Source organism: Fringilla coelebs (assembly GCF_963513975.1).
Source record: "Fringilla coelebs genome assembly, chromosome: 2".
Lineage (NCBI taxonomy): Eukaryota > Metazoa > Chordata > Aves > Passeriformes > Fringillidae > Fringilla > Fringilla coelebs.
The window spans coordinates 97308796-97333166 of NC_140029.1; the positions used below are offsets into that span (position 1 = coordinate 97308796).

General features: G+C 42.2%; 1 protein-coding gene across 1 annotated transcript in view; it reads right to left on the reverse strand.

The window, feature by feature from the left end:
- The window catches only part of CD96 (CD96 molecule), a gene marked incomplete at both ends in the record, with an annotated part of 59127 nt that extends 39226 nt beyond the window's left edge, over window positions 1-19901 (reverse strand). Inside the window, 1 exon segment of the mRNA XM_084201056.1 lies at window positions 19778-19901. Within this exon segment, the coding sequence (XP_084057182.1) occupies window positions 19778-19901 (124 nt within the window).
- Window positions 19902-24371: the final 4470 nt, after the last annotated feature.

Genomic DNA, 24371 nt, shown 5'->3' on the forward strand with positions numbered 1-24371 from the left:
TGCTGGAGCTGTGCAATTGAAATGATGGAGTTTCCTAAGTCTGCAACTGAGATAAGAAGCTGCCTAATACACAAACAAACAGGATGTCTGTATTTTGTCAGAGAAGTAATGAAAGCCTGGATAAGACATTTGGTGTACTTTAAGACAAGGCTGTGCAGGCGTGGAGAAGTCCAATTACAGCATCTCAACTTATATGGAATAAATTGAAGACAGGGCTGATGGTGAACAGACCTGGAATGAAAGCTGAGCACTTGCCAGAAGTCAGCAATTGACAAGGAAACAGAATTCTCTCTGTGTTCTCTGTAAGAAGAGATTCCCTGTAAACTTACTCAATTTATATAAAAGGAAAGCCCAGCTCCAGTCTTTAGACAGGCATCTCTCCAGTGCTGGACCCCGCCAGGTGCAGTGTTGTGTTTGCTGCTTTTCAGCCAGTGAATCAAGAAAGCTGGGGATGACAAATACAATACTGAATCAGACCTGTGCTCAAAGACAGCTGAGTAAATTAGGAATCCTGGCTAGGGAACTGGAGGGGGCAGAAGGGGCAAGGGCAGCCTGCTGAGCACTCATTATGACCAGCCCATGATTTTGCACAGGCAGCCTGGCAGAGCTCATCAAATCTTCTCCGTGCTGGTGGTGACTGGGGGGAGGCAGCTCCTGGGGAGAAAGCAGCAGTCGAGGCTGCATAGCAGCACTTGCAAAGTCCAGCACAGCTTCCTGACAAGCAAGGTTTGAAGCATTCATAATTAGAGAGGCTGCACAGTTGTAAAGCTTTTATCCAATTTAATTTCTGTTGGTTATTAAAAAAAAAAAAAAGTAGACAGGCTACCCGATCTTTTTTTCTTAGTATAGAAAACTGTCTGAAAAAATAGAATTTAAAATAATAATTTCCAGGAATATACCTTTAATCATAAGAGCTCTGGTGGTACAGAAAAAGGATACAGATCTTGAGCTGCTCTGGCTGAAGCCAAAGTGCCTCCTCCCCACGGGCTCTGACGTACTTATCTGAGACACCAGATGCATCCAACTCCTGCATGATCAAGGTGAAGATGGGGGAAACAACATTGACAGAGTCATTGTGCCCCAAAAAGGGATGTGACCAGACACCATCCCAGACCTCAACATCCCTAAAGGTGCTCCCCAGCTTTATTAGGCTTGTGACTTTTCCCCTCTCTCAGCTAAAGGTACAGGTATATGCTACCTGTAACATAATGCTACCATGCTTAGACCTTTAGCTACTCAAAGAAATAGAATCTTTTTGAAGTCCTGAGGCCAGACTCAGCTGAACCCCATGGCTCTGCCTGGCCATCCTACAGGTCCCTCTCCCAGCCCTCATATTTGTAATCAGTACCTCAATGAGATGCTAATGAGTAAGACAAGCAATTCTGAAGGTTAAACATTTTTGCAGCTGGCAATGCTGTTCCTCTACAATTAAAGGCAAATGTCTCAAAGGTACTTAAATCCTTGTTTGCTGCCAAGACAACTACACTTCTTGGAATGACAGGCTTAAATTTTTCAAGACAACTCACATTGCTGTGCCTCTGTCATTTATGGGCTTTTCAGAGATATAGTAATTGTTATGCTTCAGGCAAAACCATGTAAAACAAAAACAACAAAAACCCATCTTATTTAGGCTAAATCATTTAAAACAAAAACAACAACAAAAACCTAACTTATTCATAAATCAGAAAGATTTTCCTTCAAGAAGGGTAGAGTCATTAATAGCAGCAACAGTGATATGAGCTAATGACATGTTTAGTAAATGTTTTCCTGGAAAGAGACACAAGGCATTGCCACAGCCCAAGCCACTAACATTTAAAGCATTACCTTTAAAACAGAGGCTTGGTATACAGCTGTTTTGTCTGGTAGTAATTTCTCCCACCACCTCAGCAAGGCCATCAGCTGGACATTTGGATTTTTGTTCACACTTAGTGCCATTCTTCAAGCTCAGCTCTCCATGAGTCTGGGCTGAGACTGGCTGCTGCTTCTTACTTTCATACCTCCAGTTAAGTTGTTGGGGTTCTCCTTGGGCCCATACTACTTTGAGACCTCAAGTTTCTCACTGCTGGTTACCTCATAACAACCTTCTACCATTTTCTCCATCTCAACCTTCTACCAACTCTCCATCTTCCATTCGTTGTGTTTGCTATTGAGATCTGGGGAGTAATCACCAGAAATTAGATTTTTTATTATTTTACAAAGATTGATTTGCCCTGTTCATCTAATATAGGACTTTTTAGTATGGGAGACTTGTCTGAAGGTTCGGTCTTTGCAGAGGCCTTAGACAAAAAACGGTTTAGCTGAACTTTGGCACAGCAATGTTTGTGCCCATTTAGGGAGAGCAGGTGCTCCTGAATGAAGTGTACTGACCTGGGCTATTTTATTCCTATTTGTTCTGTTTCCAAGCACTATTCTCATCCCAAAATCTACAGAAGATAAATCTAGCAAATGCTGCATCCCCTCAGTGCTTTAGAGGATTATCTTTAGAATATCAACTTATCAAGGATTAGGAACTTTGTCAGGTAACCCCATCCATAGCCACTGCTCTATCCAGAGTACATCCAAACACATTGTGCTTGTTTTCTACACATAAAAAAAAAATTATTATTATTAATATTACTACTACTACTACTGCCACTGCCACTACTACAACTACTACTACTCTTTAATGCTGGGGCATTTCCCTGGTCCAGCGAGCACATTTGGTTATATGGGAGCAGCAGTGTGGACAGAGAAGAAGCAGGGACAGCTGGAACTCCCGTGGTCATCCGGGGAGACATAGCTCCTGAAAGAGTCTGTTGGCACCACGAGGTGGGGACATGGAGTAAAAGAAACCCAAACTCACACATAAATAACCTCTGGAAATGTGCCAGCAATTTCTTTGCACACAAAAATCAAAATAAGTCTTACGGGAAAGCCTTCCCTACCCCTCCCTCAATGCTGGCCTGACTGCTGAGTGCAGTCTGTCTCAAAGCTAAAGTTTGCTGGTGCCTGTGGTTTTCCAGCCACAAGGTTAGCTCATTCAGTCTTTGTCTGGAGCTTTGTCCAGGGAAAGTATCTGTGACCTGCAGCAGAAGCTGGTTTTACCCTTTCCTGTTTATCTGGTTATTGGGAGGCTCCCTCTGAGCCCACCAGTGAATTGTTTTCTTCCTGCCTGGCATTTAGCAGTCATGTCTGCTGCTTCAATAGTGACAGTGCATTTTCAGACAGGTTTAACATTCAAATTGACTCAAATTATCTCAAGGTAATATACCCCTAAACTGCCAAGGTAAGAGCATCAGACTGTCCAGGTATCACTGAAGGTAAAGGAACAAAGTTATTTTGAGTACACAGGAACAAGCTGCTCGCAGGTCATGCCTTCAATTGCTTTTAATCCAACAATTCACCTTAAAGCAGGCACAGAGCAGAATATCACCCTCACTGCCTCCTAAAGTACTTTGCAATGAATTAGGTTTTAATATCAGAATATTGCAGTTTCCAGTAGCAAGACATAATGGGTTTCCAGGAGACATTGGTGTATTTTGTCTTTACATTTGCTCTGAGCTTTGCCTTGGTGACACAATACACTGATTGCCATTACCATAAATTCAATTGTTTGCACATTCTCTCTTAATTTTCCATCCTCTGGCAATAAAGCTACATTTAGAAATGGCTGTCTTTAGCAATTGCTTGCCATCCTTTTATTGATGGATTCTCAGAGCATCTCATTGCACTGTTTTTCTATTATCCATTTACTCCAACACAGATGGACCGAGGAATGTTTTAGCACAATAGCTGCCACTTCCACTTTCCACTTGGGTGTAAGCTGGGGGGTGGAGGGAGAACTGTGGGGATTTTGTCCATGATTTAATTTTTAAATTATCTATACTTTTATATACTACATCCTTACTGCCCTGAAGAGTTTTCTTATTGCTTGTCCCTCAAATATAGGAATCATGAATTTTAAACTGACATTTAGGATTCTGCTAAAATAAGTGTTGGCTGTTTAAACACCTGCTTTGTATCACAAAGAACTCACACAAAAAAAATTTTTTTTGAAACTGATTTCGACCAGATTTAACTTACTAAACTTACCCTAAGACATTGATGTTACTGGTAAAATCAGGTGAATTACCATTGTTTACTGTTTGTTCCTATGTCTCTTGTTGCATCTTGTTGCCCAAATAGGATGTATCTGAATTAGGGAGGCACTACTGTTTCTTAGAAATACAGTGGTCCATAGATATAAGTGAGGTCTGCAAGGAAAGAACTATCTTTCACAAAACCAGATGACAGAACAATTAAAAAACCCACAAGAACCAGGCACACAGCCCAGCACCTGAGACTTCTAGTATGGAATATAAAAAGCTATGAGCATTTTAAACTATGATATACAAAACATGTAAGAATGAAATGACAGTGGACAAACCACTGTTTCATTATTCTTAGCTTATTTGATTCAGCCTAATTGGTCTGTTGTTTAATAAACACAATCTAGTCTAGCAGTATCTATTCCCTCTATGGCTTCAGCAAAATCCCACAATCTGAAGGAATAATTTTTCTTTTGTTAAGCCATTTAACATCCATCTCCCTGCATATCAACAGGCTTGACCCTTCCACGGCTCAAAATCCTTCTTACCACTGCTTTGCTGGTCTTGCACAGAGATGCCATTGCAACATCTTGAGAAAACGCCTCTCTTTTTCATCATGTTTATAGTGGGGTGTGTATTTCTTCAGGAGGCTCACCCAGAGTACTTGCTACATGAGCTCCTGCACAATGAACAGTACCACAGGAGTTATTCAGTGCACTTTCAAGCTAAATCTGTCTTATTAAGTGCATTTTCAAGAGGCTACTTTCTGTCCTCATGAGGGGGTGTGAGCAGGAATTGGCTCCCAGGCTCCCCCAGCTGAGATATTCATTCAGGTCTGTGGGAAGCCAGGTGCATGGGAGCTGTGCCATCAGCCTCTAAGGGACTTAATGCAGGCTGATGTTGGGATGAGAGAACTCAATTCTGCCCACAGAAGGGCAAATTGGACAGAGCAGATGAAGTATTGTCTTCTCGGTTATTGAGTAGAAGTGGTTATAAGTTAAATCTGGATTACTGAAGCGGTGAGGTGAAATATCGAACACCAAAACCCAAAAACTACATTTAAAAACATTTTTTAAAAAGCAATTAAATCTCAGCTTAGGGTTAAACAATCACCCAGTTCAATAATGTTTTAATATTGGATTAAATAATTTTATTATCACTGTTCTGAAACTGAGAAAACCATCACCTTGTCATGAATTTACAGATAGTTTCATTCATGCAACAAAAGAAAAAACACCTGGAAAACACGATCTCTTTGTTTGAACTCAATCATTTATTCTGCTCAATGTCATTCTGGGTTGAAATTAAGTATTTTCCTCTTCTCCACCTAAATAAAATGTGATCCAACTTATTACGCAGTTCTAATCTATTTTGGCCAGCTACATTTTTATGTTGATAATGGAAAATTAATTTAACCATATATGCCCAGGAATATCATCACATTTTGCATGGAAGATAAAATCTCACGAGGCACTTGATTTGTGAATGTAGCTTCCAGGAAGATGTTCATTTCCAATTGCATTTTCCCCCCAACAGATTCTTAATTTGCCTTGTTCTATATGGTTTCCAGTTATCATTTTGTATGGCAATAAAAATCAGTGAAGCAGCAAAAGCTTATAGGCCCCTGCCTTGGTTTGATTTGTATAATGAATGGCACAATACCCTTGGTCTGCATAACTGAAATTCATTAATCTTCCATTGTTTTTAATGCAGTCATAATGTGCTTTATGTATTTATTGATAAACAATCATTTTATCTGCATTTCTTGGGGAAAAGAAACACGCTATCTTCATTTTCTTATTCCATGTATGTTTTACATGTGTGAAATTTGTAGATCTATGTAAAACCTTTTTTATTCCCACTGCCTTCTGGTTTAAAGCCCAAAAGGTCCTTATAAAGCACCATTAATCTAAAAAAAAAAAAAAGGCTATGGCAAAAAGTCAAAAAGTCAGGATTTTAAGACTTGAATTAATACTCAACTATAAGTGAAAAATTTGAGTAGTAAGTAAATTCAACAGATAACATAAATATGTTTCAGACAGCCTACTTTCTCCTACAGCAGGAAAGCTACAGCTCTAATCATTTTCCTGAAGTTAAACTTTCCCCCCATCAGGGAAAAAACATTGAAATATCATTTTTCTGAGACATTTCCTGTAAGAATATTTTTTAAAATAACATTTATTTAAATAAAAATTTGAAGCTTCACTCGAGAAACCTCAACTACCTCTTACACAAGTGAAATCAGGTGTTTTAACCTTATTGTCAGGAAAAATTGCTTGTGCTTCCCCCACTGCCTCTTTTTTTTTTGGAAATTCTATGTTCTATGTTAATATCACCGAAGTCATCATTTTACCATTCTGCTTTTGTCCCATTTTCCTCATGGTGGAATTAAACAAAATCATATTTTCCATAAAAGGTGTATTAATTCTGGCAGGGGTCATTAGACTGACAGCTTTGAAGTGTGAAATATTTGAAGTGAAGAAATATTCATTTCCCCTATAAGAGACCAGGAGAAAAGCAGTAACATGCCTTTATCCTAACCCCGTATGAACTGCTTCTGAAGACTGTTCAGAGTACACACAGTCCCAAGGGCCTGCTCCAGTTCATGACACCTCTCTGGGAGTGCTTGAACGGATCAATAGAATTTCCTGTACAATGAGAGTTCAATAACATATCCCTTTGTATGAGGGATGTGCCCATCTCCAAAAACCTTATTTCATAACAGCCAAATCTAAGTCACTGTAAGGTCATCACTTTAAATTAGGTCTGGATTGCACTGAGTACTTTCGAAGTCCTGTTTTTTGAAAATGTGGCATTTTACTGCACCAGATCCTTGATTTAGCACATGAAGGTTTCAGTAGTTTTAGTCTGTGGTAAAAAAGACAATTTATTGTGTTTTACTCCTTGGCTTCAACTGGAACTCTTTCAGAGATGTCTCAGGCCAGCATTTAGACTTGGCAGCCTTCTGCACTGTGTCCTAACATTGGAATCTGCATCCACACCTTTCAGCGTACTCTGCTTCTTAATAAATGACACTAAGTGGAACTGATACCTTTGGTGCCTAAAGCCAGTGCTGAAACGTGCTGCAAGGGCAGGGTAAAGAAAGTCTTGTTGATTACGGTGTAGTCCACACTGCCTGGGGGAAAGGGACGTGGTGTGAAGGGAGAGGAGACTCCCCTTTTCGTAGCAACTAAACTTGCTATCAAAAAGCATTGTCTGAAGCACTGAACACCAACACTTGCCATTACCGCAGGCTGCAGCTCTAGGGGCAGCATCTCTCCTACTGCTCCTTGGGGACAAAACACATGAGAGCATCCCCCCTGAAACAAACAAACAAGCAAAACCCAAAACCAAATTCTAGACACAGCCTGTTATCTCTTGACATCTTCTGACCAAACCTCCTCTCCATCTAGCAATCTAGAGGATTGATTTATGGTGTTCAAATGCCATTCCTGACACACATAGAGCTGTTGGTATTGGCACACAGTGATATTTCAAATGGACCTTACTACTTTTGCTCTTTTAAATGCTGGTGGCTGTTGGCTTTATGGTCCCCTATGAGGCAATTTCAGCTGCTACACTCACTATATGTATATGTACTGTGCTCTTTGCTTATTTACCTTTGATTTCTTGCCATTGAACAAAAGATTTAGGAGGTTTGTGGGGGTCTGATTGATGCAGCAGAGTACCATACCACTGTTTTTGGATACCAGATCTCTCTCGTGGGGTTTCCTATTGGTTTTTTGGTGGTGTTTGACTTCAGAAAGCTGGTCCCATGGCCTCCCTCCATGCCAGCAGTGATGCTCTGAGGACAGGGAAAGCTCCCGGACATTTGAGAACTGGATGCCAAGACGAAAAGTCCAGAGACAAGAGACCATCAGGGACAAGCTGCTTTTAAAAGCTGCCCGAGCAAGGAGCCACCCCAGACTTCTTGGTCACAGTGTTCATGACAGAGGGAACTTGCAGGGATGGCAAGATGAAGAAGTCAAAAATATGCTAGAGAACAATTTTTCAGGGGCAGAGCTCTGTTCTGGTGGTTCCTCTCACAGTGACAAGATGACATGAGCACCAGACAGCAGCTAGATTTGCTCCAGCATGACTACAGTTATGTCCAATTGGATTTGGTCTAAGAGGTATCAGAACTGAGGCTGGGCCAGACCATTTTTTTGCTAGCTAGTGAAGTCTGGAAAACAATGGCTCCCCTGTTCATCCATCTCACCCACAAATGGGTGGTAAAAAAGCAACTAATTTTGCTTCATGTAAAGAAAACTATATTTAGGATGGTTTTAAATATTAAAAGAAGATTGAGCTTGAACTAGTATATGGGGGGGGGGGTTTCATATATTGAAAAGTAACATTCTGTTGTACAAATATTTCTCTTCCTCAGGTTAAACTAAAAGCTGGATTTCTTAATTACTTTGGTCATCTTTAAATTACTTGGTCAATTCAAACATTTATTTGAAACTCCTCATGAATCTTTTCCTGATATTTAATGACATTTTTAAAAAAGTTATTTTACATCCCAAGTGCCATAAATCTCCTTTACTTTCCTGCTTTCCTATACTTTGTTTGATATTCTCATTTGAATCCTAACATCTTGTACCTGCCAGCTTCCCTGACCAATGCGTACATGAGCAGCTATCTGTGATTTTTGGTGCAAGGAATATAATAGCACACAATATAGGGCACTGAGAAACTGAGCACAAAAAATTTTAGGACAACAAGTGAAGAGTGTATTTGAATGTTTGAGGCTTAAAAAGAGATACCTTGGACTGGGATTTTTTTTTCTAGGACATGGTTCCCTTCCCCCCCCCCAGAGAATATAAATAATTTTTTACAGTTGTCATTCAAAATTACAGCATGTGGATTTGTTAGTGTTGATCTTCCTTTCCCTCCTTAACTATCAAACTTCGCTGTTTGTAACACAAAACAAGCCTCAAACAACTTATCGAAGTCTAAAAAAAGAACTGGGAGAAATGGTGAGTTCTCCCTCCCCACATCCAAAAAATTGAAACCAATCATTTACACTGAGTGAGAATAACAGAGAATAGCAGTCTGAAAATTCAGGAATTCAGGTACCTTGCAGACTGCTGAAGTTTAGCATGCAGTTCTCAAGATGCTCTAGCATGTACTGAAATCCTGCTTTCAATAATGTGTCAAAATAAAAAGGAATTCTCAATTTTAAAAAGACATGTTGCAGAGAGGGATTGGTGAAGTTTAATGATAGAAGATTATATGCCCTTTTTAGAAATGTTTCCCTAGGAAAGGTAAGTAGTTATACACAAGAATTATTAAAATGCAGTGGGTAAGCTTGTCTCTCTCAAGTTCGCTTGTGATTTATAAGACTCTACTCAAAACAAGAATTCAACTTTTGTAGGCCATTTACTTACAAATTGAAATGGAAGAAATTGACATATTTAAGCTCTTTGCTGGCATCATAACCAAAAATATGGACCTTCTTTCACTTTCCTGTAACACTGCTGACTGACTGAATGTGCTGTTCAGATATGAGATGATTCCAAAGTAGTCATACTTCATCAAAGATGATGACAGCCACAAAGAACTGGGTTTTTGGACGATTCATTGCTTTGGAGACTCAGTGTGCAGTAGTTGACAGGGATAGCTGCCTCATGACCAGCAGAACACTGCCAATACTTTTTAAAGGAGTTTCCACAACTTTTCCCTTGACACAAGGAACTTGTGTTCCAAAGCACAGAGCTGGGGATGCCAGTTGACATCCAGCTGAATGTAAGCCAGCATCTACCCAGGTTTCCAAGAAGGCCAATGGAACCTGGCCTGTATCAGCAGGAGTGTGGCCAGCAGGACCAGGGCAGTGATTGTCCCGCTGTATTTGGCACTGGTGAGGCCAGACCTTGTGTGCTGCACCTAGTTCTGGGTCCATCACTACAAGAAGGACATCAGCTGGGGTTGTTCAGCTTAGAGAAAAGGAGGTTCAGGGGTGACCTTATCACACTCTACAACTACCTGGAAGGAGGGTGTTGGTCTCTTTTCCTAGAAGAAGTGACAGAACAGTAGAAAAAGGCCTCAAGTTTTGGTATGAAAGGTTTAGATTGGATAGTAGGGAAAATTTCTTCACTGAAAATATGGAGAACATTGGAATAGGCTGTCCATGGATATGGTGGAATCTCCATCCCTGCAAGCATTCATAAAAATGTCTGAATGTGGGACACAGGGATATGCTTTAGCAGTGAACAGAACAGCACTGGGTCACTGGTTGGACTGGAGGAATGTAGAGGCCTTTTCCATCCTCACTGATACTATGGTTCTAAAGCTGGTGACCTGAGAAAAACTATCTGATGGAACAAAAGTCTTCAGTGAGTGGTTGGAACAGGCATGGTAGAGACTGGTTGTGTGAGACCAGGTTTCACATACACTTGAGAGAGCTATTTGTCTGTCTTTCCGGTTATCAAAGAAAGCCTTGAATTGGTCAGGCTACTGTTTGGGAAAGCACGATGATGATGAAGCTTCTCACCTTGGGCTCAGTCCTTTTTGTGTTTTCAGATGGCTAAATGTGCACATGAAGATCCATGAATGTGTATCCAGATACAGAACATGTCCAGGGAGCAATAAACCCATGTAGGAAGCTGTGCAGCACATAGGATGAAAAGAATGGCACCTAATTGTGTGATAAACTACTGACTAAATACAAATAGGGAGAAGACAGAATTTTGAAAAGCTCCAGTTGTGATTCTATAGAAGGAGGTTTTGATTCTCTCATCCCAACATTATGCATCTGAGCACTGGAGATGACCCAGCGAGTCATCTATATCACATCCTCCTCTAACTGAACCGTAGCATCCCTGACTTCTGAATGCAAAAAGAAACCATATCCACAGTAAGAACTATTAACTGTAAGAACTATTAACTGTTTCCAATGAATAATTCAGCAAGCTCCAGCCATGAAACGTACAGCAAGCGCTGCAAGGAAGATGAAGCATTTTTGCTGCCCATCATTATGTATGTTCATGCCACAGGGATTTTTCAATTATTGAACAGTGTAGGGTTGCCTTTGTTTGTAGAAAATGTCAGTTTGAATTGTGTGGCTTCTACACATTCGTTTATGTTTGTCAAAGGCTGCTTAACATTATCTTGACTTTTTACTCCTTTGCCACATGGAGGTGCAAATCAAGAGTACTGAAAAATTACTAACATTTTACAAAGCATCTTAAGTTGGATGCTTTAACTGTCAAGACACAATAATTTCTTCTGATGTTTTCTTATCAGAAAAAGCCCTGTTAACTTCATTATTATCCACCAACCTATTATAAACAGCTACTAATGTTACAAAAGTTCCAGTGTTGCAAGTAATAAGACATGAAAGGTGAAGTAGCTACAAGTTTATAAGCTTATAACTGGAATATGTTGCTGCTATTACTTAATTAATTGTGAAATTCTACCCCCAGCTTAAGAAAGAGCTGAATTTTCAGTATGAGAACAGTGCTTTGTGCAACAATATCGCACATGCAGATATACTGAACTTCAGTTTGGTAGCGCAAATGACTTATTTTAGCTAGCACTGGTAAAAATGAGGGAGTTCCTGATGTGTGAGCTTGAAGGCAAGCATCTACCATTTCCTGGGGCATCAGCAAGAGTGGAAATACACCTTGGAAATTACTGTTATATGTATTGTGTGGCAAGAGCTGTATAATTTAATTTAGTTGTGAGTGATGAGAAAGAAGCTCAAGTTTGTTCTGTAATTATAATTGTGGCGTAATCAAATCTGTGTCTGCTTGTATGTCCTGTGTCTTTATGTCCTTAATTCCTTGGGTTCCAGGATTTTAACAGATTCATGTTAACAGAACAGTTTAGTTTCTGCACAGAAAAAACAGCTAACTGGTAAGAGAAAAGTGGATCTGAGGTATGGTTATGATCCAACTCCTAGTCTGTATCACAGCAACACAACTAAATGTCTCAGGAGCTATTCAGGAAGGAATTCTGGAAAATTATATATTCCCCCAGGTAGATCCCTGCCGTGGGGAGAGCAATGTCTGTTCTTCAGTGTGCTGATGAGCACCTGAGATAGGGATCTCGCTGTCCCAAGGACTCCCCGGGCAGTTCTGCTGCATAATTGAACAATTTCTTCATAGGTGAGACTCTTGGAAATAGTAGAAATGTTTTCTGCTCGTGCAGAAATGGTCACCATTGCTTCAACAGTGTGGTGCTCTGAGTGTAGTTTAGATACTCAATAGCAATGGATAAAATGCTGATAAAAACGCCCTCCAGTGGAGAGCCCTGCTGCCAACCAGACTACAAACAACCCTTCTGTTCAAGAGATTTAAGTTCCCCACAGCCATTACCTTTAATCAAAGGATAGTCACACCTATCAATGCCATAAGTTTTCAAAATTGGTTTTGTTTTGGTCTGGTTTTTTAAGCACTCCATCCACAACTGCATCACCTGAGTGCAATATAATTGAACATACTGCTCTCCTCTGGATGGTTCCTCCACTGGATCAGAAAGTCTGAGCATACCCCACAAGTCTCATGTTAAGCAGAGTTTTCTATTAGCCAGACAAGTCCAACAGATCATGAAAACCACAGTTTTTTAAATAAAACAAAACTGAAAAATGTGAAGCGACAAGTTTGTTGAACAACAACATCCCAGAAGGGTCCTTTATTTCACAACTTCTCTATCATCAATATCTACATATCATAAATCATAATCCAGAGCAAGCTATGGCCAACAAGACAATGTCAAAAATCCCAAATAGAAACTTTCTCATTCATTTAAACTTAAAAATCTCCATAGCCTGAAATTGATCACTCTTGACATTGAATCAGCTGTGGAACATTAGGCAGCAGATCTTCATGATCAGCTTCATGAGTAGAAGCCCAGAGAATAGTCCCTTTCAAAGATAATCCACACTTTCTTAATTGTTTAATAACTGATGTGGAACAAAATGATCCCTGTAGAGCTGAACACTGTTACCTTTCTTAACACTGAAATAAACTTTGAGGTTCCTGAAGTGATTTCATTCTCATTGAGACAAAGTTAATAATTAATGTTATGACCCTCAGTGAGATCTGAGACACAGCTTTCGATTATGAAAATTTTTAACTGAGCAAAATAAACTCTAAAACACAAATACAACAAAGTTATTCAAAAATTAATTCAACAATTTTGTCTGAAAAAATGCATTATCAAATACTGAATTATTTGTATATGTGCCCATCCACACACTGCTTTAGTTTTTTTTTTTATTTACTTGATGCTCTCAGAGTACTTTCTGCTGTAAAATAATTGGAAAAGCCAATAAAGAAAAATTCAGAAGAAATGAATGGGTATTGTTGTATATAAGGAGTTCCAATTAAACATTCTACTAATTAACACATTGCAGCAAAAACTGACAATGCAATTGGCAATTAAACATCATATGCCATTTCTATTTCTAAATGTATGTAATAATTGTGTTTTTCCCTCCCAGTTCTGCAGTCTGTGCTATAAATATTAGAAATGCATACTCATCCCAAGACACTTGCCAGATATCACTGGATGTCTCTGACAGGCATTATGAGCATCGAATCTTGCACTTGCACACCACTTGCATTCTCAAGACAGGAATGTGTGTAAGCACACATCCTGATGGGCTCTGCTGAGCCGGCTTCCCTTTGGTGAAATGCAGCCAAAATCTCTGCCCTTTGCCTTCCCCATCTGAACTCCTTCCCTACAGGGACACCTTAAGTGAGAGTTACTCCTTTAATAACTGGTTCCTTACAGCCATCACCTTAACCCGAACCTGGAACACAGCCCTCACCACAGACTTTCCTGAGAGAGGCAGAGCATGATCTCAGACCAGCACCTCAGGAAGTCTAACCCAAAAATCCATTAAAGGAGGCTACAACACTAAGTTATTGCTGGGCGTGTTCACAGAGCCCCTCCTCCTTATACCTACCCTGGGGTAAGGTCTCAGGTTTGCTGTGGTGTTTCTCATGCACACATTCCTGCTTTCCCTTCACAAGTGTCTCCTGGCAACCAATCCACAGGCTGCTGAAAAATAGTTATTTGATTATATGATACAGCAATTGCTCATTGGCCTCATTTCTCCTTGGAGAAATGCATTTGAATGTACACTGTATCTGACATCATAACACCAATTCACTGGGAAGAATTACCACTGGAGTTATCCACCTCTGGCAGAGTTAATTTAACTCGTGGTGTGATCCTCTCGAGACACCATTTCCTGCTATCTGGTTATCAGTGTATTTTTCAAAGGCACAAAAGGAACAGTGCAAAGGTATTATTGAAGGGACTTACGATGAATATGAGGTCGTGAGCAATCACTGTGTCCTGCTCCTGACCTTTCTGATAATTTGCCACTTCATAACTCAGAGATATTTATGACATCCCTGTTACCTAAGCCCATTTTCCCACTTCTAATTTGCATAAATTAGAATGACAGTTATGCATCTGTCCTTCCATAGACATTATGACATTACTTCTAAAATCAGTTAAATAAGGTAGCTAACAAATGATAAGCTCCATCTTTAACAAGTTCAGCTGCAAATCAAACTCATCGCTCACATCTGAGCTGATATTCTATTAAAAATCTTGAAATTGCAAAGTCCTCATATGATTTTGTCCTGTTTTCCATTCTATTACTTTTTAGCAAATTGCCACACTTAACTAAGTTGTTTTGACATGATTTTAGGAGGATCTGCATCTGCCACAAGGATTGGTTTATAACAAGTGTGATATTAATTTTCCTCAGTCTCAGCATGCCTGAAGAAGGAAAAGCCATAAAGAAGTGACTTGAGTTATCAGCATTGCCACTCTTCACATGGGCTTTTATATGAGAATGATGAAACAGTTTCAGAGCCATATTGCCCTGCCCACATGAAACACCTCAGCACTGGGGTGGGGGGAGAATGGGAGAGCAACATAATCTCAGGAGACAGAGATGCTCAGCCATTTCAGGAAAGAGGATGCTGGTTTTGGCTCTCCAAAGGACTAGTGCATGAAAGCCTGGTTACAAGGAAAAGTGCAGACCTTTGGTGACAGTTGAGGGACCTATAGCACCTCCAACAAACACTTGGATAAAAGGCATCCAGATATGAGAAAATAACGCTGCTCTGTTAGTACATTTTAAGCACGTCTAGTCCCTATACCTCAGTGTCAAGCTGTGCCAGAGACTTTGTGCTCTGGCCCCTGCAGAGAAGGAACATAAAGGTCTAATATCTCTCTACCTTTCAGAATCAGGAAAAATCATTAGCCCCTGAAATGACTTTAACAGACCAGCTCATACATAGGTGTCTGTTTTACACTCAGAACAGTAGCTGAAGAAAGGAACACTGAGGGGAAACAAAAAGAGAAAGAAAAGAAACTAATAACATTGTCAAGGTCTAACACCAAGTTCATTGAGTCAGGCCAGAATTTATAACTTTTGTGCAGAATGCTTAAATACCAGCCGTGTCATGAACTTACTAGAGTAATTTCCCACTACTTTTTCAGGCTAAGAAGAGTCAGCAACATCACCTGTTACCATCCAGAGGTGTGATACATCCCAAGAAGAATACGATTCCAGGCCCAGATATGTAATTTTGTCTTCCTCCATGCCTTCACTTATTAAAAAAAACCCTAAGGACTTAATATTTTAGAAAAATTGGATTTTTCTTTTTATCATGCATGGTGTTTACATTGCTAGGCAGAAGCTACTGCAGACAGGTAAAAGAAAGATCTTAGCCCTACAGTGTCATATCTATCTGAGCTAAGTTATTGCATTGCTATGATCTTTACAGGGCAAGGACATACAGTAGCAGAAAGATGTAGTTGTTTATGGGCCTCTAATGATGACCAGTTCAGGTTAAATCAAAAGCCAGAGAGTACAGTGTACTGCTAGTTCTTTGACAACATTTCCCAAGTTGCTTGCTTTGAGCAACATACCTTCTGTGTCTGACTAGGAGCAGAAGGAAAAGCCTGACATATTTCTGTGCTAGAGGTAAGCAAGATTAGATCCAGAGGTTGTGCGTGTTTTCTAAAAGGTTATACCCCTTCTTCAACTCAGCTTTCCCTGTAGAAGCAATGATGCTTGCCTTTACCACAAACAGACCTCTACAGCTTAACTCAAGCCTCAGGTGTTTAAACTGTTAAAGCTTTTTTATAGAAAAAAAAACCCCTCAAACAAACAACTAAATATCCCATAATAATAACAACAACAACAATAACAACAACAACAAAAAAAACCCACAAGAGGATCACCATCTAATCTATTTTGAAGCCTTTTTGGTAGCATTTGTTGCAACTTGAGGTCAATTTATATATGAGCAGAAAGAGCCAGAAAGGTAATGGGTCCCAAGGGTAATGAATATGCATGGCATATGTTAATACTCCAACTTTCTTAAGGACTAAAATCCACCAGGGAGCCCAAACTCCACCTTTGGCTCTGCTGTGAATTTGGGGTGAAAAGTGAGCCTTGCTGTGTGCAGTAAGAGGGGCATGGAGATGAACCAGCACCCTTGCCTTCATCCTGTTGCAGCAGAACAGAAATGGGAAAAGTTGAGACTGCCCAAGGCACTGGGATGAGTGCAGTTTCTGCTCCAAACAGCCTTGGTACACCCAACAGGCCACAGTATCCTTATGGAAGTATCTCCACAGACAGAGAAAACCTGACCTGTATCTTCTGTCTTGAGAATATTGATTTTTTTTTTTGGTTGGTTTGAGGCTTGTTAGAGTTTTTTTGTTTCTTTTGTTTTGCTTTTTCCTAATTCAAAATCTCTTACATGTCTTGCATGATAAAGGCAGCTATGTGAACATGAATTTAATGAAAAGAAGACTGTGGCAATTTAACCAAGTCTCTTGCTGCAAACAACAGCAAAATGAGGAATGAGGATGCTAAATTTGAGTCCATGAGGCCTTCAATACACAAGTTAACAGCTCATCAGTAAACGACTGCTGGCAGGTCATGAGTGGAGTTGCCTGTGCTGAGATTTTGTGCCAGAAGTTAAGAACAGTAGCTTTAAAACGGTTGCTTTTATCTGGGGAGAGCTGCTGTCAAAAGCTGTTTCTGACAAAAGTTATTTCTGTCAAAACAGAGGCTACACAGTTACATAGCCATTTGGACAAGGTTTTATTATTATTTCTCTTTGATGAGGCTTTATTTCATGTTCCTGTTCTTGGAACTGAAATCTTAACAGTTTTAGAAAAGAAATAAAAATTAATTGAAGTTAAACAAATTAGGGATTTAAATTTGAAAAAGCAAGGTGTAGTATGAGGAAGTCTCAAGTGAGCTCCCCCACCTTCTGTTTTCCTGAGGGTCTCAGGACCCAGCCAGATAGATGTGTCACGAATATACAAAGTGGGTCTTATCCGTTGTGTATAGAAAGTAATCCCGTGCTCAGCCAGCACAGCAAGTGGTGCTGCTCTGTCACTGTATTCATAGCATGAAAAGCAAGACACTGAATAAAGCTATCAGCTGCACCACTTACACAGCATGGACCTCTCAGTGTGTCACCGTTTCTATCTCTAGAACACAAAAAAAAAAGACTACAAAACATGAATTTCAATCTGTTCATATTTCTGAAGCTTTTTTATTTTCATTAACCGGCAGAAAGCCCCTATGTGAGAACAAATCTCTCTTTCCTTAGATTGCATTACTGGCAGCAAGAGCAGTTCTCCCGGGCACCAATCTTTCAGCAGCTTTGGTTCATCCAGGAGGATAAACTTGCAGCCACCCAGCTGTCCCCTCCCTGGTTCCTGATGGAATGACAAGGCTGGCATCTTGACTCTCACCACCAGCTCCTCTCCCTCTCCCTGTGCCGCACTCTCATGCCCACTGCTTTCTACCAACCCATTGTCAGGTGTCAGAGCAAGGATCTGCCTGTGAAAAGGATCCATTGCTGACAGAGAACAGAAAACAGGGAACAGATCCAGATCTCAAAGAAATTAAGGCAGAAGGGAAAAAAGGAATTGATTCAACAACAGCTCATATGACAAGTGTTATATATTAGAGTTAATTCATGCTATATATATGTGTATATAAAATATTGTAAAATCCAACTCATGTCTTTAACTACCCTGGCTGGGAGCAGAGTCTTATTTCTATTCAATTAGTTCCCAGACAACATTAAGATAATATCAAGTCCGTTAGCTTAAGAATGAAACCTTCCCAGGAATGTCTGAGCCTTTCGTGAGAACCTGGAGGAGATTGCATCTACCATCTCTGCTACACTCTGTTATATGTGAAAGAAGGAAGTTCAGACAGCCATCCGGACACCTGGACTGACTTTTGTGTCTGTATGGTCCCAGTTCTACATGTGAAGGGACACAAGGACATTCTGTCATTTCTGCCTCAGGCAGAATAAATGGGATATAAGCTGGCTGCATGAGACAGTCAGGGTGAACCACCGGGGAGACACTGGCACTCTGTCAGTCGGATCCAGGTTCACCCAGCGCCAAATTCCAGAATTGATGCTGCCTTGGCTGTGGTGGGTTTTTTGAAATTATATTTTGTTATTGATCTAATAAATCTTTGTAAAATTTTTTTATAATTTGGCTGCCGATTTGATAATTTATAACAATTTGGTGACAACCCGATGTGATCTGATACTGGGGTTCGGGAAACCCTTTTCCCACCTGGGGGGCGCCCCACTGAATTCAGTGGCCCGAGCAGGGATCGAATTCCAAAACCAATCAGAGTCACAAAAAGAGCTGCAACAGGAGCGGTGGATTGTAATTGGAGCCATGTGCTGCAAACAGAGCCACAGCCAAGGGATATAGGGGGCCTGATTCTCAGCTAGAAGAGATCTAGAGAAATTTCCGAGACTCGAGGTTTTCATCCATAAAAACTCAACGTGCACAAAGAGATGCACACAAGAAAAAGAACCGTAAGTATTGTGTGGTTGGGCGGAGCATGATCAGACGCGTGTGTAAGACGTGACATTGTCACGAGGCAAGTGCGGGCCCCGAGGCTGCAGTTCCACCATCCTGCGAGGGACGTGGTCAGGCAAGGGGGAAGTGCAAGGTTTTTGTTTGAAAAACATGAGACCCGGGGCTTGGGGAGAGTCTAGGGGAAAAACCGGTCACGTTTGGGATCAGGAGGGGAGAGACCAGCTTGGAAAATTCCAGGAACCCATCCACCTTCTGAAACCAGAGAAAACAGGTAAGGAAAACAGCACAAAAGTCGGCAGAGCGATTCGCTGTCCGACTTGGTCAGTCTAGCGGCTTTTTGTGAGCTGGAAAATCCGACATCGGAAAGAAAAATGAGACTCGAGACTAACGTCCCAGCGAAATGAGAGAAGGTAAGAAAAATGGTAACTTTCCTTGAGAAAATGGGGTTGGGGAAGAGCAGGCACCAGAAGAAAATTCAGGAGAAACCCTCTCAAGTCCCTGAAAAAAGTCTACCAGAAATCCCCAGAGATAGTTCTCTGGGGTGGATGCTGGAACACCAGGAGGAGAACCCGCAGAGGTTGGGAAAGTCCAATAAGAAAATGATCCATTTTTGTATGGAAAAATGGGGAGGGAGGGAGGGAGATTGGAAGGTACGGGGTCTGGCCGACATTCAGCACGTTTAAACCTGGACTTGCGAGTCTTTGTTTGACCACGTGGCCAGCCGCAGTCCGCTGGATCCTGAGGAATTGGAGTACACAGACATGTGGAGGCACGTTTGCTCGGGTCTATACCCAGTGCAAGCTTGCCAGTGCGTGGCAAAAGCGGGGAGGGAATGGGAGCCGTTGGAAAATCTTCCACCTCCTTACCTTGTGGCCCCACAACAGCCCAGCCCCGCTCAGGTACAAGCAGCGTCAGGGATGCCTCCTGAGGCGGGGGCTCCGCAAGCACAGGCGAATGCACCGCCAACGCCACCGGACCAGGCGGTGGCATCCGCTTTCCCACATGGCCACGCGGCCGCGGCACAGCCGCCACCGCTGGTATCTCCGAAAATCGAGGAGAAAAAGTAAACGTCCCCAGGGACGCCTCTCCCCCAGCACATCAGACAAGGTGGAGAACGGGGAGGTCTGCTGAGGGGCAGAGTGGGGACGAGGAGGGAAAACCCTGTATCGATCCTTTACAGAAGGTACCGACAGCTCCGGGGGGGATTGGATATGTCCACACCCTGACTGACACCAGTGATGTAAGGGCGTTCAAAAAGGAAATGGGAAAATTAATGGATGATCCTTTGGGGGTGGCGGAGAGGTTGGATGAATTTTTGGAAACCAGCATATACACCTATGAGGATCTCCAAGTGATCTTAAGATCGCTGTTTAACAGCAAGGAGAGGGACATGATCCGGTCAGCCACGATCAGAGATTGAGAAAGGCAGAACCCGAATAGGAGAGCCAGGGAGGAGAAATGGCCAAACCAAAAGCCATCTTGGGAAGCCCAGATGGAGGAGGGGAGGCAAAAGATGATAAATTTAGGAAATATGGTTATTCAGGGTATCAGGGAGGCGGTACCAAAAGGGCAAAACATGAGTAAAGTGCTCAGGGAATGTCAGGGAAAAGACGAAACCCCAACAGAGTGGTTAGAAAGGCTCCAAAAAGGTCTGAGAATGTACTCGGGAATGGCCTTGATTCCCCGGTGGGGATGGTGTTGCTATAAATGCAATTCATGGCGAAATCTTGGGAGGATATTCGAAGCAGCTGGAAAAAATAGATGTATAGCAGGAGCAGGGATTGCAGGAACTGTTGCGGGAAGCCCAGAAAGTATACATGCGCCGGGATGAGGAAAAGCAGAAAATTCAAGCCAAGGTCCTGGTGGCAGCCGTAAGAGAAGCTCAGAAGCAGGAACGGGGGAAAGATACAGCGAAAAAGGCGCCGGCAAAGAAACCGGGTCTGTCTCAAGAGAAGGGCTTGGGCGAACAGAAGCGGGATTTTGAGTTTTTTTACTGCAAACAGAAGGGGCACATTAAATGTAACTGTCCCAACAGAGCCAAAGACCAGGCAATGTTTCAGGAGGATTAGGGGTGTCAGGGGCTTTTCAGTCTGGGGTTCAGAACATTTAGAGAGCCCTTGATAAAACTAAAGGTGGGACCCTACAAAGAAGAAATATGGTTTATGGTAGATTCGGGGGCGGAATGGACTAGGGTGCTACAGCTACCAAAGGGGTGCTCTCTGAGCAAGGACTCCATGGTGGTAACTGGGGCAAAAGGGGGATCCTTTTGAGGTTCCAATCATAAAAAATGTAGAAATAAATACGGGAAACAGAAAGCACAGTGGTAATATTTTGTTGGCAAAGGACGCGGACTTCAACTTCCTGGGGCGGGACATGATGGTTGCTCTGGGAGTGGGGTTAGCAGTGGAAAAATCTCGGCTCAAAATAAGACTTTACAGCCTCACAGGTCCAGACGAGGAAAAGATAGACCCAAGGGTGTGGTATGTTCCGGGGGAAGCTGGGAGGCTGGTCATAGAACCAACTTGGGTAGAAATCAAAAGACCAGAAGACCCCATACGGGTGAAACAATATCCCCTCCCCATGGAAAGGAGGAGGGGCTTGAACCCAGTGATCGATGAATTAATAAAGAAGGGACCACTGGAACCGTGCGTGTCAAGGCATAACACGCCAATTCTGGCAGTCAGAAAACCAGATGGCAGCTTCGGGCTGGAGCAGGATTTACAGGCTGTGAATCAGAGGACTAAGGCTTTGTTCCCCATGGTCTCAAACCCTTTCACATTGCTGAACAATCTCTCTCCAGAGGACACTTGGTGCAGTGTAATTGACTTTAAGGACGCTTTCTGGACCTGTCCTCTTGCTGAGGACAGCTACGATTATTTCACGTTTCAGTGGGAAGATCTGGGGACGTACAGAAAGCAGCAGCTCAGGTGGATTTCTTTGCCTCAGGGCTTCATGGACTCTCCAAACATATTTGGACAGGCACTTAAAAAGTTTTAAGTAATTTTGCGCCGACTGGAGGGACAAAGCTTCTTACAATATGTAGATGATTTGTTGGTCGCCGGTCAGGGGGAGGGGGAGGTAAGGGTGAGCACAACTGAGCTTTTGAATTTCTTGGGAGAAAGGGGATTGAAGGTTTCAAAGTCAAAGTTGCAGTTCACAGAGTCAGAGGTCAGGTACTTGGGGCATTGGTTAACTAAGGGCAAAAAGAAACTAGACCCGGAAAGGGTGGCAGGGATTATTGCCCTGCCAGACCCACAGACAAAAAAGGAGGTCCGGCAGCTTTTGGGGTGGTTGGGATACTGTTGGCAGTAGATTGAAAAGTTACAGCGAAAAGGTGAAATTTCTCTATGAGAAACTCACCACCAAACGGATCAAATGGACGCAAAAAGATGAGGAAGAATTCAGGAGAGTCAAGGAGGCACTCACGGCAGCACTAGTGCTGAGCCTTCCTGACGTGAGGAAACCTTTCCAGTTGTTTATGGATGCTAGGAATCACAAGGCACATGGGGTATTGACGCAAGACTGGGCAGGGATCAGGAAACCTGTGGGGTACTTGTCTCAGCTTTTGGAACCGGACAGCAGGGGTTGGCCCACGTGCTTCCAGGCGATTGTGGCTGTGGCTTTGCTAGTGGAAGAGGCAAAAGAGGTGACCTTCGGGGCACCTCTGGTAGTATTCGCACCGCACAACGTGAAGGGCATACTACAGCAGAAAGTGGACAAATAGCTCACTGACACATGGTTGCTAAAATATGAAGCCATTTTGTTTCACTCGCAGGACTTGGAATTGAGGACAACAACTGTGCAGAATCCTGCACAGTTTCTGTTTGGAGAGGCTGTAGAGAAGTTGGTTCTTGACTGTGTGGAGATAGTCGAGTTACAAACCAAGATCAGGGAGGATTTGGAAGAAGAAGAATTGGACAAAGGGGAGAAGTGGTTTGTAGATGGGTCAAGCAGAGTAATTGAAGGAAAAGAAAATCGGGATACGCGGTCATGGATGGGAAAAAAGGAAAGGTGATTGAGGCAGGTCCCCTGAACATGAGCTGGTCCGCACAAGCATGCAAATTGTATGCAGTTTTGAGGGCATTGAAGGGACTAGAAGGGAAAAAGGGAATGATTTTCACAGATTCGAGGTATGCCTTTGGGATGGTTCACACGTTTGGGAAAATTTGGGAAGAGAGGGAGCTGATCAACATGAGGGGAAAGGAGCTGGTGCACAGGGAGTTGATCCGGCAAATTTTAGAAGCTTTAAGAGGGCCAGAGGAAGTTGCAGTGGTCCATGTAAAAGGACATCAGACAGGAATTCAGTTCCAGACCAGAGGGAAGAATTTGGCAGATCAGGAGGCCAAAACCATGGCATTGATGGTGGTAAGTACCCTGGAGATCGAAAGGGAAGAAACCTCTGAAGACCCTCCCCAGCTCTCCCAAAAGGAAATCGAATGCTATGAAAAGATCGGAGGTGAATTAAAGGAAGGTTAGTGGAGGTTACCTGATGGGAGGGAATTAGTTTCCAGAGGTTTTACCAGAAGGATTTTACAAAAATTGCACCAGAAAATGCACTGGGGGGCATAGGACCTTGCAGAGCAATTTTTGAAATTTTTTGGGTGCAAGGGAATTTATGAATTGGCAAGACAAGAGGTACACGTGTGTTTGATTTGCCAAAAGGTAAACAAATCAAGGGCCAAAAGGGCTGCCCTGGGGAATTGCCCCATTGCGTACTGACCATTCAAAAGAATTCAAGTTGATTTCACAGAATTGCAAATGGTGGGAAGGTTCAAATTTGTACTGGTAGTTGTGGACAAATTGACTCATTGGGTGGAAGCCTTCCCCAGTTCACAGGCAATGGCCCAGACCGTGGCCAGAAAATTGTTAGAGGAAATTGTACCCCGATATGGGGTAGTGAATTGTATCGATTCAGATCAGGGAACACACTTTACATCAAAGGTTTTTAAGCAAATGGCCGATGCATTGGGCATCCGATGGGAGTACCACACCCTGTGCCACCCCCAGAGTTCAGGACAAGGGGAAAGAATGAATCAAACTTTGAAGGCACAGTTATCTAAATTGACTTTAGAAACAAAGATGTCCTGGCTGAAGTGTCTGCCCTTGGCATTGCTGAATATCTGAACCATGCCTCATTCAGAAACGGGGCTCTCACTGTTTGAAATGCTGTATGGAATGCCATATAATCATGGAATGCCGGTGGGACACCCCAGGTTTGAGGATGGGCAGATTCAACGCTGGTTGAATCTGGTTGCAGTCTGGTTCAACCCTGGTACCTGGTTGCAATCAACAGAAATTTACAGGAACTCCAAAAACAGGGAATAGTGGCACAGAGTGCTCCTCTGGGGTTTGCTATTCACAAAATCCAACCAGGGGACAAGGTGTTTGTGAAAGTGTGGAAAGAGGTGCCACACTCTCCTCACTGGGAAGGTCCTTTTCTTGTGCTCCTGACAACAGACA